Raw genomic sequence first — 13,816 nt, 5'->3', positions numbered from 1 at the left:
AACTGATGTGTTTTTTATATATAAGTTATAATATCAATTTTTTCAGTTTATATATTTTTTTTTGGTGATGCATCTCAAGGTTGGGATGTAGGCATTTCTTGGACATTTAGTTTTATGTCACAGATGGTCCTATTATATCATCTTTTGATGTGTACATTTACACTATTTATATCAACATCACCATTATGATATGAACCACTATTAATATCACTTGTTTATATCTAGGTGTGGGTGGTATACCACTGTGGGTTTACAGAGTATTACCACCCCGCATTGTATTAGGGTAGCGCCACTCACCCCATTTCTTTTTACCACAATATTCTCTTTGAATACATAGCCAGTGTCTCCCTCTGCTGATGGATCATTTTGTATCTTTCCTTCTCGTTCGTTTGGTAGAATGTGCACACTGGAGCAGAAGTTGTTGAGCAATCACAAAACAGTCTGTGGAGCAGAGCTGTAGTATTGAATACAAAGTATGCTCCTGAAAGTCTGTAAAGCTCACCATACATTATGCTTTGCAGCATAGAGATTTACTACTAGATCTACCATCAACTATGTAGTGCAACAGCCTGCCTGATTGGATACAGAGTGATTAGATAGATAGGTGTGTCCTCTTATTATATAGTTTTGGTAAATCTAAAGATTGTGCAATCAGATTGTATAGTGTATGGGCACCTTTATAGACCTAAAATAAACTAGTTGTGCTTTCTGTGCCATTAATTGATAACCACACCCCAAATGCGGAAGCAAATGCACATTTTGTCCCGTACAAAAAGGTGCAGTAAAAAATGTGCAAATTTCAACGTTTCAAAATGCCCATGGGTTACTTTGCTACGTTTGTCTAGTGTGGGCCAGCCCACTGAACTCAATGAGTTTCCCCTTGTGTGTCGTGGGAAAAACACGCCAAAAAAGCATGTTCCCACTACGCAAGGTGCGAATGGCGCCTGAAAGTGAAATTGGTGTACTTATACCCTCCTCCTCCCTAAGCTAGAGCTGGATTACAAAAACATTGATAGCTAAATGTCCTCCTCCCATGTACTAGTATCAAGCTGGCCATACTCTATGTAATCTCATTGTACACTCTATGTACAATTTCCTTTTAGATCTATGAAAACTATGTAATAGGAGGACCCACCTGAACAATTCATTCAAATTGTATCAAATCAGGCAGGCCCTTGTACTACATAGTTGATGTAGATTGTGCACTCAGATTGTACAATGTTTGTCCACCGTAAAGTAAGAAGTAGGAAAATGGGTGGAAATTAAAAAAAAAATTTGTATAGTAATGAGGGAGGTGTGGCCCAACATAGTAAAACACACCCTATTCTGTGATGCAGTAAGGCAGTGCACCATGGGATATGAAGTTTCCTGGCTGGTCACATGATCCTACAGAAAGTCAGAATGCATTTTTTGAGGTGCAGATTCAAAGCTGAGAGATGTACATTGGTATGGCTTGGGCTGAAAAAAACATTAGAAATTACTTCTATTTATGTCAGATGTGAAATTCTGCCTAAAAAGGTGAATTTAGCTTTTAATGGGAGGAGATGTTTCTTTGGAGCCTTGTTGAAGACTGGTAAAATCTAGGAGGTGCATTAGCAAAATAACATTCTTAAAGCAGTTTTAAACCGCTGCAGTAAAAAAAAAAAATTCCCCTGTAAGACAATGACTTAATGTGCGAGTATGCATCGCATACTCGCACATAATTACATACTTGCCTTAAATCGAAACCCTCCAGTGGTGCGCTGTCACTGCTGATGGGGCTTCCAGTTCTCTTTGGGTTTGCGGACTCCGGCTGTGTGAGTGGCTGGAGCCGTGATGACGTCACTCCAGCGCATGCGAACGGGAGCCCTCGGTTCTGGCACGGTGCTCTAAAAGTCAACGTGCGCATGGCTTCATCCAGTCTGAATATCACCTAAACTGGAGATATTCATTTTACTTACTGGTAAGCCTTATTATAGGCCTACCTGTAGGTAAAAATCACAAAGCGGTCTTTACTACCACTTTAAAGACCCCCATAATCAGAAAAGGGTGGAGATCTGTCTCACATTGATCTCAAATTTTGTCCACATTGACCTTTTGCGTGCAGGCGCTCCTAGTTCCAGAGTTTCATTTCAAGTTTGATCTCATTGGTGACTGTGAAGAACATATTAACATTTCTATACATTAGGCATTTTGTATGTGAGGGACAGTAAAGAGCCTACAGTGGGTGTGTATGGGAATTTCTACCCTTTATTGCAAATCAGAACCAATTAGAGGCCAGATCACCAGAGGACAAACACAAGTATTAGGGGGGATTGGTGCATTACAACTTTGGATGAAAAAAACGGAATCTCTGATTAAGCAGGTTGTGTTCCCTGTTTACACATCAAGTCTAAATTTTCAGTTTTGACCAAATGCTTCATTTTGATCTGGGTATTGTTTTAAAATGATGAACAACTGAAAGGAATAAATAAAGCTATCCGTTTGGCATGCTCTTCTTGAAGAAGAACAACAAATACTACAGGTATCTGACAATATATTTTGTGTGTGTCCACTCCCTGTATTGCTTCATACTGACTGACAGCACATAAGAAAAAAAAAAGTGGAGGCTGCTATTGTGTTTGAAGAAGCTCACACACAAGTGTTTCTTTTTCAATCTTTCCCATGTATCTGACCATGGCATAGGGATATCATGAGCAGTTTATTTTTATTGTTTTATTTATTTATTATTTTACGGAAAGTATCTGGAACTTGCTTGAGGGCTTTTATATGAAAAGTTTAATTGCAAAGACAGTTAAGTAGGGTTACTTGATGTTTTCCTTGCTATCTGTTAATGCAGGTGACTGACAGGGCCTTTCTTTATTTTGTTTTAAAGCTTTTTAATGCAGAACAGAAACTACAAAGAGCACAACTTCACTTAAAAAACATGCGACATGCTGCGTCAGATGCAAAACCTGAAGGTAAATGTAAATTTGTGTAGCTATCTTTAGTTGCAATTGTTGGTCATGTGTAAAACCAAGATTAATTTAATAAATTATTCATTGACATTTTGGTGAGATTTTTTAGCAGTTCTAGCTTATAGTAAACACAATCCTAGAGAGGAAAAACAATGACATACAATCATTGTGCAGTAGTATTACTTATAAACATATCAAAATAACTATATGTAATATAGAGATGACAGTGTGTGTGTATGTATGTATGTATGTATGTGTGTATGTGTGTGTGTATGTGTGTGTGTGTGTGTGTGTATATATATATATATATAAATATATATATATAATTTGTTGTGTTTTTTTTTTTAACCTGAGTATTTGAGACAGTTTTTAATTAGGCTTTTTACTGGGTAGCGTGAAAGTATGCTGGAGACCCCCTTTGCCTTGCTTTGTATTTCACCCTGCCCATGTGCACCTTTCTCCTTTTTGCTAGTTCCAAACCGAGTTGAGCTACTGCCAGTGGTGCAGACACACATTGGAAGTCTTCAGTTGCCTTGCAATGGTGATGCAATAGCTTCTGGTGTGTTGCTGTATTTTTAAGGAGGTAGGGGTTGCGTCCAGGTGAGTTTGCCCTTAGTATTTGCACTGATTATATATGCCTCATAGTTGGGGACTCTGGAAAGTTTCGAGTCTGGGACCACACTCCTCAGGAGAGCCTTGACACAGCTGTGTGGCTTCAACATGTATTTGTAAATGTATGCAACAAAAATGTCTTTACCCAATAGAGTGTAGTTTAGATCCCCTTTGTTATGCTATAATTCAGATATACAGTACTATAAAATATATATACAGAGGGGCCCAAGAAATGTATACAAACTTCAACAGTTGTTATCTATGCCCTTTTGAATTGAATTATGGCAGCTCCATGATGTCATGGAGGAGTGGAAGAGGACTCCAGTAGCAACCTGTGAAGCTCTGGTGAACTCCATGCCCAAGAGGGTTAAGGCAGTGCTGGAAAATAATGGTGGCCACAGAAAATATTGACACTTTGGGCCCAATTTGGACATTTGCACTTGGGGGTATACTCACTTTTGTTGCCAGCGGTTTAGACTTTAATGGCTGTGTGTTGAGTTATTTTGATGGGACAGCAAATTTACACTGTTATACAAGCCGTACACTCACTACTTTACATGGTAGCAAAGTGTCATTTCTTCAGTGTTGTCACATGAAAAGATATAATAAAAGATTTACAAAAATGTGAGGGGTGTACTCACTTTTGTAAGATACTGTGTGTATCAAAAGTTTGCTCAAAAGTTTGCATACCCTGGCAGAAATTGTGACATTTTGGCATTTATATTGAAAATATGGCTAATCATGCCAAAAAACTGTCTTTTATTCAGAGATAGTGATCACATGAAGCCATTTATTATCACGTAGTTTTTTGGCTCCTTTTAAAATCATAATGACAACAGAAATCACCCAAATGACTGTGCTTTTGACTGTTCTTTTCTGCCTCCTCGTGGATCAGTGTCTAGCCTGCATCCAAATGAGAGCTAACAAACTCATTGACTATTTATACACAGGCACTAATTATGATTTAAAAAGTCAGTGAGAAATTAACCATTTTAACCTGTGTGTGCCACCTTCTGTGTCTGTACCAAAGCCCAACATTCCAGGGTATGTAAACTTTTGATCAGGGCCATTTGAGTGATTTCTGTTGTTAGTTTTTTGGCTTCTTTTAAAATCATATGTGATAATAAATGGCTTCATGTGACCACTATCCTTGAATAAAAGACAGTTTTTTGGCATGAGTAGCATGAGTAGTCATATTTTATAGTAGTAGTAGTCATATAAATGCAAAAATTTCACAATTTCTGCCAGGGTATGCAAACGTTTGAGCACAACTGTGTATGTATATATGTGTGTATGTGTGTAAAATACACACACACACGCGCACACACACACACACACACAAGACAATTGTACTTTTAAAATGGAGTAATGAAGTATAAGGTGGGATAGTAATTAACAAGTATGTACAAATTATAAAAACTGGAAACTGATTTTATATCTATTCAGGGAGCTAGGTTGTTGGCCAGACTGTTGGATGTTATTATTTAGGTTTCTGCCTGTTTGTGACTTTCATAACCTTAATTCTATTCCAGCTGCATGGGCCTACAGGTAGTAGCTTCGAAATGAGCTACGTTCTGATTTTTTCTGTAAGACTGCACAACCACTTTGTTTCAAATTAGCAATATATCTTTAAAACATAAAGCAGCAATAGCAAGATAATGATACTCTGATACCATGTGCTGTGTAATATCACTTGTACTACTACTATTTTAAACCATGTGAACAGTATATTAATATGCAATATGCCTGACACACTGTAATGCCATGCATTTCTTAATAAAAATGCTAAAAACAAAACACAAGGAAAATATACCTTTTTAAAATCCTTCAACAAAAGTATGAATGGATTTAATGATGTACTGTGGAAAAAGTGAGTACACCCTTGGTCTTAGAAGCTGGTGTTGCCCCATTTAGCAAAACTGAATTCTTGTGGGCATTGTACTTAACTGCCCACCGGTCTCTGAAATTTCTGACCACTGTGTCATTCAAAACTGTTTCAATTGTAAGATGTTTGTGGGTTTCCTTGCACAAACTGCCCCTTTCAAATTCCCCACATTTAGCCTAGGTTCACATCGGTACAATTTAGCATGCGATTTGACATGTCAAATCGCATGCCAAATTGACAGTTTTTGCCGGCAATAGCCCCGTCCGAATTGGTGTGACGCCGCACCAATTCCCTAAAGTAGTTCTTGCACTACTTTTGGCGACTTCGGGTGCGATATCAATAGACATCTGTGCAGGAGCCTACACAGATGTCTGTCAAATCGCCCCCAAAGTCAGGCTGCAGTTCAGCTGAACTCGCACGATTTCTAACCCGCAGCAGTGTGAACCTAGGCTTAATTTGGATTCAAATCAGGCCTTTCTTTCTCCTTTTTCAGCTATTCCACTGGGACTATTTACACCTTCATATGGATTTTCAATATTCAAAATTTTTCATGAATTTATGTTAATGGACTTATGTTCACTATATTGTTTTTATACTTCATTTGTTTTGAGAAGTTGAAGTTGTTTAGTAGCGCCTGACTTTCCATTTGTTATAGTTTAAAGGTGGGTCACCCACTTAAAGTAGCAGCTGCACATGTTCACATATAAAAACAATTTCTATTTTAATAGGTTGGCGCCATACTTTAAATATTTTTGGTATGAAGTTGTCTGTTGTTTGCACCAAATGTGACTACCGTTACAGTGGCCACATGAATGTATCTAATGCCGTGTACACACGACTGGACTTTTCATCGGACTGAACTCTGAAGGAGTTTCGACGGAGTTCCAACTAAACAGACTTGCCTACACACGATCACACCAAAGTCCGATCGTTTTGAACGTGATGACATATGACTGAACTAGAATAAGGAAGTTCATAGCCAGTAGCCAATAGCTGCCCTTGCATCCTTTTTTGTCCATCGGACTAGCATACAGATGAACGGATTTTTCGATCGGACTCGAGTCCATCGGAAAGATTTGAAACATGTTCTATTTCCGACAGATTTTTTGACAGAAAAGGTCACACACAATCGAATTGTCCGATTCATTCCGTTGGACCAGTTCGGTTGAAAAGTCCGACCGTGTGTACACTGCATAAGAAGAACTTGGTAGGAGGCTGAGATGCTGGGAAGGCTCCCCCTGCAGCTGAGCGCAGCACACCACTGAAGGTGGAACAGCAGGTGTGGTGCCCTCAGAAGCACTGGTGCCGGGTTGCTGGAGACAGGCGTGCTTGGAAGGTCCAGGAGACAGAGACCAGTGGGGTAATGAATAGCGGAGCCGGGAGCCAGGCCCAGGGGTCATTCACAGAGAGACAGTCCAGAATCAGAATGACCTAAAGTCAGCTGCGTCTTAATACAGGGAACAGGATAAGCAGAGTCCAATAGCCAGGCTGGGGTCAGATGCTGGGAGCAAGCAGGAGGAAGTCAGGTGCAAGCCAAAGGGTCAAGCCAGAGGATCAGGAAAAGCAGATCAAAACAAGCCGGGTCGGTACACAGGAGATCAGATCAGCAGATAAAACAGGGTACAGGAACACAGGGGGAGCTGAAGACAAACCAGCAATTGCAGACACTAGCAGACTTCCTTATATAGGCCCATGTGACCTGCTGGTAGAGATACTGGGTCCTAAAGTCCTTCTCCTGCCAGAGATGCTGGGTCATAAAGTCTTTCTCCTGCCATAAGTGCTGGTAAAGATGCTGGGTCCTAGAGCCCTTCACCTGCTGTTGGTTCCCTGACAGTGTCCCCCGTGACGGGCAGCCTCCAGGTGCCCATTTGGGACATTTTCTCAGGGTATTTGGCCCAAAACTCTCGGAGGAGTCTAGGAGCATGTACATTGGCCTCAGGTTCCCAGGAGCTCTCCTCGGGTGGGTACCCCCTCCATTTAATCAAGAACTGAATTGTCCTACCTCTCCGTCGACAGTCAAGGATGGATTCCACTTCAAATTCAGTCTCGTCTCCTACCAGAACCGGAGGTGGGGGTACTTCTTCCATCCCTGGAAAAGAACTTGAAATGGCATGTTTAAGTAGTGCAACATGAAATACAGGGTGGATCCTATAAAGATTCAGGTAAGGCAAGTTCGAAGGCTACTGGATTTATTTCGTGTTTAATTTCAAAAGGACCAACAAACTTTGGCCCCAACTTTCGGGATGGACATGGCAGTTTGAGGTTTGCAGATGAGAGCCACACTTTGTCCCCCACTTTAAAGGCAGGGTTTCCTCTTCTATTCTTGTCATATTGTTTCTTATACCCTTCTTGGGCTTTCCGCATTGTGTCCTGGAGAATTTGATAATTGGTTTGAATGAAATGTATTCTGTCCTGAACTGCCGGAACTGAAGATTCGGGGATGATATTGGGTAGAAATGAGGGATGGTAGCCATAATTCGCACAGAAGGGCGACTGGTTGGTAGCAGTGTGCACAGAGTTTTTGTATGCAAATTCCGCACAGGGCAATAATGAAATCCAATCGTCCTGAGAAAAGGAACAAAAACATCTTAGATACTGCTCTAGCGTTTGGTTAGTCCTTTCCGTTTCACCGTTGCTCTGGGGATGGTAGGCTGTGGATAAACATGTTTCATTTGACAGCAATTTGCAACGGTTCCTCCAGAACCTAGAGGTGAATTAAACACCTCTATCTGATACAATGTTGTCTGGTACACCATGCAATCTGACTATTTCTTTGATGAAAGTTTTTGCTGTGCCCATGGCCGAAGGTGTGACCATCATTGGCAAGAAGTGTGCCATCTTGGATAGCCGGTCTACTACTACCAAGATGGTTGTGAATTCTTCTGAAGGGGGTAAATCCATGATAAAGTCTAATGAAATATTTTTCCAAGGCTGTTCTGAGACTGGCAGAGGTCTTAACAGGTCCCAGGATTTAGCGTTGGACCCCTTATTCCGCTGGCATGTTGTGCAGGAATTGACATACTCCTTACAATCGGATCTCAGAGTGAGCCACCATAAAGACCGTTGGACCAGTTTGGTCGTTTTTCGGACCCCAAAGTGGCCAGCCAATTGGTGGTCGTGAAAAGTTCTTAAAACCTGAAGCCTGGCTTGCTGTGGGACAAAAATCTTGTTTTGATGCCAAAGGAGCCCCTCCTGGCTTCTTAGAAAGGAGATTTCTGCCTCTGTGCACTGAGTGGATGCCTTCTCAATTGAAATCCTTAAATCAGACTGGATAAAGAGGAAATTTTGAGGGGACAGAATTGAACTGGGTGTGACCTCTTCCGGGGTGTCAGGGAACATTTGGGACAAGGTGTCGGTATCTCCATTCTTAGACCCTGGGCAGAAGGTGATATGGAAGTTAAACCTAGAAAAGAATAGAGCCCATTGAGCCTGCTGCGGTCTCAGTCACTTGGCCGTGCAGAGATATTTTAGGTTTTTATGATCTGTAAAGATTAAGATAGGATCGACGGCACCTTCCAGGAGATATCTCCGTTCCTCCAGAGCAGTCTTAATCGCCAAGAGCTCCCGATCCCCCACGTTGTAGTTCTTCTCCGGCTGACTCATCTTCTGTGAAGAGAAGGCCACGGGATGAAGTAGGGCTTTGGGCCCCTGACGTTGGGAAAGGACTGCCCCCGTGGCTACTTCTGAGGCATCGACTTCCAGGACATAGGGTAAGGTAGGATCAGGATGCTGTAAGATAGTTGTGGAGGTAAAGGGGAGCTTCAGTTGATCAAAGGCAGTTTCTCCTGCTACTGACCACTGGAATCTGGTATGTTGGCAGGTTAGCTGAGTAATAGGCACTACAATGCTAGAGAAGTTCTTTATAAATCACCTGTAGAAATTTGCGAAGCTGATGAACCTCTGAACACCCTTCTTATCAGATGGAGCCGGCCACTCAAGGATAGCCTTCACCTTTTGAGGATCCATAGCTACCCCATTAGTGGTGATGATGAGTCCGAGGAATTGGATTGCTGTCTTCTCAAAGTCGCATTTCTCGACTTTTACATACAATCCATGTGTTCTGAGGATGCTCAGTACCTTTTTTATATGCGCTCTGTGAAGCTCCAGAGTAGCTGAGAATGAGAACATCATTGAGGTAGACAATAATGAAGTGGTCTAAGTACTGCCGAAAAATATTATTTATGAAGTGTTGGAATGTGGCCGGGGCGTTGCATAGTCGAAATGGCATTACCAAGTATTCAAAGTGCCTGAATCTTTTTCTGAATGCTGTTTTCCACTCATCCCCCTCTCGGATATGGAAAAGATTGTAAGCTCCACGTAGATTTAGTTTGGTGAAAATGTGGGCTGTACGAAACCTCTGGAAGAGTTCGGGGATGAGGGGGAGCGGATAGCGATTTTTGAGAGTAATTTTGTTTAAGTCCCTGTAGTCCACACATGGCCTCAAGGTTTTATCTTTTTTCTCAACAAAGAAAATGCTAGCACCGGCAGGAGAGGAGGAAGGACGGATAAATACCTTTTCAAGGTTTTCATCAACATAATGCCTCAAAGTTTTAAGTTCAGTCTCGGAAAGGGGAAAAATACGGCCAAAAGGAATCTCAGCCCCGGTAGCAACTCAATGGGGCAATCGCAGGGACGATGCGGGGGTAGAGTATCTGCCGCCTTCTTGTCAAAAACATCTTGGAACTCATGGTAGGCCGCTGGTATATTGGAATCCACACTGGGTAGGACAGACAGACAACTAGAAAAGTCCTTGGATTCAGGAGCAAGACAAAGCTGCCGGCAGTAGCTGTAGTCATGGAATTCCCAGGATCACAGGGAATATAGGGGAGCTCAGGACATCAAAACGTAAAAATTCCTGGTGACTAGAATTGATGCAGGTAAAGATAGGTGCCATTTCTTGGGTGACATGCCTGGAACTAGGCATTGAGCCATTGGCCAGATGGACGGCCAGTCTTTGCCTTTTGTGGTGAAGAGGGATAGCGAGTCTCTTTGCCAAGGTCAGATCCAAGAAACAGCTGCATGCCCCAGAATCCAGTATTGCTTGGAGATGAACTTCCTCTCCTGCCACCAGTAATGTGACAGGAAGACTGACATGGTTTGGAGAAGACCTGGATACCCCAAAATTGACCGGTGTGCGAGGAACTGATTTTCTGGGTCTTACAGGGCAAAAGGTTATGTAATGTCCTGTTCCCCCACTGTAGAAGCAAAGGTTCGCCTGTCGGCGATGAAGTCTCTCCTCTGAAGTTAATGTTGGATGGGCCAGGCCAAGCTGCATGGGGTTGGATGTAGACGGGACTTCAGGCTGCCAAAGGGTTTGGATACGTTCAGACCAGCGTTCCCGTAAGCGTCTATCAAGTTTAATGGTCAGTAGGATGAGACCTTCTAGTGTTGAGGGGGTCTCAATTCTGAATAGTTCATCCTTGAGGGATTCGGACAGCCCCAGCCGATACTGATAACTTAACACTGCCTCGTTCCAGTCTGAGGAGGACCAGGTACGGAATTCCATTAATTTTACGCAGGGCGCTGGCCCTGCCGTAGGGTACGCAGAGCAGCTTCAGCAGTGGCCACCCACAGGGGGTCATCATATAATTGGGCCATGGTTTCGAAGAACTGGTCCACAGAGTTGATGAGAGGACTCTCATGCTCCAAATAAGCCACGAGCCCATACTTGGGGTTCATCAGTCAACAAAGAAATAATGAATTCCACCTTCACTGTTTCAGTGGAAAAAGTCCATGGTTGCAGGGCCAAGTATAGGTGACAGGCGTTCTTAAAGGATCTGAATTTCTTCCGATCACCGGAGAAGCGTTCTGGTATTGGTACTCGTGGTTCTGGAGGGGGCATCACCACAGTAGGAGTAACTACCAGAGGGTTGGCTGAAGATGGCCCTTGATCTGTGGCGGTAGGTGTCGCAGACAGGTGCTGCAGGCTGTCCTCTAACTGAAAGTACCCTTCCTGGAGTTTTTGGATGACCTGAGTGAGGGCCGTGATCTGTAAACTTGCAGCTTCCAGCGGGCAGACACCTCTGTCGGCCTCTCACATGGCTGGTTTGTACTATCAAGAACTTAGTAGGAGGCCAAGATGCTGGGAGGGCTCCCCTTGCGGCCGAGCGCAGTACACTAATGAAGGTGGAACAGCAGGTGTGGTGCCCACAGAAGCACAGGTGCCAGGTTGCTGGAGACAGGCATGCTTGGAAGGTCCAGGAGACAGAGACCAGTGGGGTAATGAATAGCGGAGCCGGGAGCCAGGCCAAGGGTCATTCACAGAAAGACAGTCCAGGATCAGAATGACCTAAGGTCACCACAGGGAGCAGGATAAGCAGAGTCCAATAGCCAGGCCGGGGTCAGATGCTGGGAGCAGGCAGGAGGAAGTCATGTGCAAGCCAAAGGGTCAAGCCAGAGGATCAGGAAGAGCAGGTCAAAACAAGCCGGGTCGGTACACATGAGATCAGATCAGCAGATAATACAGGAACACAGGGGGAGCTGAAGACAAACTAGCAGACTTCCTTATATAGACCCATGTGACCTGCTGGTAGAGATACTAGGTCCTAAAGTCCTTCTCCTGCCATAAGTGCTGGTAGAGATGCTGGGTCCTAGAGCCCTTCTCCTGCTGTTGGTTCCTTGACAGTATCTATGTTTCATCAGTCCACAGCACATTGCCTCAGAAGGCCTGTTCTTTGTCTATATGTTCAGTGGCAAGCTGTAGTCCTGCTCTATGTTCTGTTTAGACAGCAAAAGCTTTTTTCTGGCAATCTTTTATTTATCTGTGCATATGGCATGGAAACAAGGCTAAGTGACTTGACTATGCACATATAGATAGGAACTGGGGTGCAGAAAAATGGCAGAAGGTACTCTGGACTGATGACTCAAAATTTGAAATATTTGGCAGTTTATTTTTGAAGGGCTGTAGAGTGGTACAATAATGAGTGTCTGCAGGCAACAGTGAAGCATGGTGTGGGTTCCTTGCAAGTTTGGGCCGCATTTCTGCAAATGGAGTCACCGATTTGGTCAGGATAAATGGTGTCCTCAATGCTGAGAAATACAGGCAGATATTTATCCATCATGCCATACAATCAGGGAGACATGTGTTTGGCTCAGAATTGATGTGCAGCTGGACAACGACCCCAAACATGCAGCCAATGTCATTAAGAACTACAGTATCTTTAGCGTAAAGAAGAACATGGAGTCCTGGAAGTGATGGTTTTGACCCCCACAGGGCCCTGATCTCAACATCGAGTCTGTCTGGGATTACATGAAGAGATCTAGAAGAATCTGAGGCAGCCTACATCCACAGAAGATCTGTGGTTAGTTCTCCAAGATGTTTGGAACAAACTACCTTCCGAGTTCCTTTAAAAACTGTGTGCAAGTGTACCTAGAAGAATTGATGCTGGTTTAATAGGACTTTCGCACCGAGCCGCAACCGGTGTCAGCGGTAAAGCGGTGCTATTTTTAGTGCCGCTTTATCGTCGTTTTAGCGCCGATAGCGGGGGCAGTTTTAACCCCCCCGCTAGCGACCGAAAAGGGGTTAAATCCACCCACAAAACGCCACCGGAGCGGCGTTTTGCCGGCGGTATGGCATCGCTGCCCCATCGATTTCAATGGGGAGCAGCGGTGGAGGAGCGGTGAGTTCACCACTCCTTCACCGCTCCAAAGAAGCTGGTGGCAGGACTTTTTGTGACGCCCTGCCAGCGCACCACTCCAGTGTGAAAGCCCTCGGGCTTTCACACTGGAGTGAATGGAGCCGCTTTTTTCAGGTGCTATGCAGGTGCTATTTTTAGCGATGTAGTGCCTGAAAAACGCCGGCAGTGTGAAAGGGGTCTAAATGTAAAGAATGGTCACACCAAATATTGATTTGATTTGAATTTCTCTTCTGTTCATTTACTTTTCATTTTGTTAATTGATAAAAAATAAACTGTTACCACTTCTATATCTGAAAGCATTCTTAATTTACAGCATTTTTTTTCACACCTGTCTAAAAATTTTGCACAGTACTGTGTGTATATATACAGTATATCTATACATAGACATTATATACATGAACACAACAATGGTTACATAAAAATTATATGTATATTTAATAACTTTGCTTCTTTGATTGCCGAATGTTGGTTTAAAAGGGGTTTGGTGATTTAAATCTAAATCAACATCTGTAAAGAGGTTTATTTATTGACTCAAAAACTATGGAGCAAAGAATACTGGCAATGAAGTCGAGTTATTGCTCAAAGCAAGTACTCAGATTTCATGCTCTTGTTCTAAGCTACTCAGTTGTTTCTGCTTTTTTAATACCATGAAGAGCTCCTTTTTTTATTGAAATAGATTTATGTTCAAACATTAACCCCTTCACACCGACTGTATGCAAATTTGCATTCATAACTTGAAGGGGTTA

General features: G+C 42.9%; 1 protein-coding gene across 2 annotated transcripts in view; it reads left to right on the top strand.

The window, feature by feature from the left end:
• Positions 1-13,816, top strand: part of IFT81 (intraflagellar transport 81) — a 230,339-nt gene that overhangs the window by 73,735 nt on the left and 142,788 nt on the right. For both annotated transcript variants that reach the window (XM_073626490.1, XM_073626501.1), the window contains one exon: positions 2,855-2,939. In XM_073626490.1, the coding sequence (XP_073482591.1) occupies positions 2,855-2,939 (85 nt within the window). The remainder of the gene's footprint in view (positions 1-2,854; positions 2,940-13,816) is intronic.

Source organism: Aquarana catesbeiana, linkage group LG01, assembly GCF_042186555.1.
Source record: "Aquarana catesbeiana isolate 2022-GZ linkage group LG01, ASM4218655v1, whole genome shotgun sequence".
In the NCBI taxonomy this organism is placed as follows: Eukaryota; Metazoa; Chordata; class Amphibia; order Anura; family Ranidae; genus Aquarana; species Aquarana catesbeiana.
Note: the sequence above shows the minus strand (reverse complement) of the source record. Positions and strands in the feature narration are given on the sequence as shown.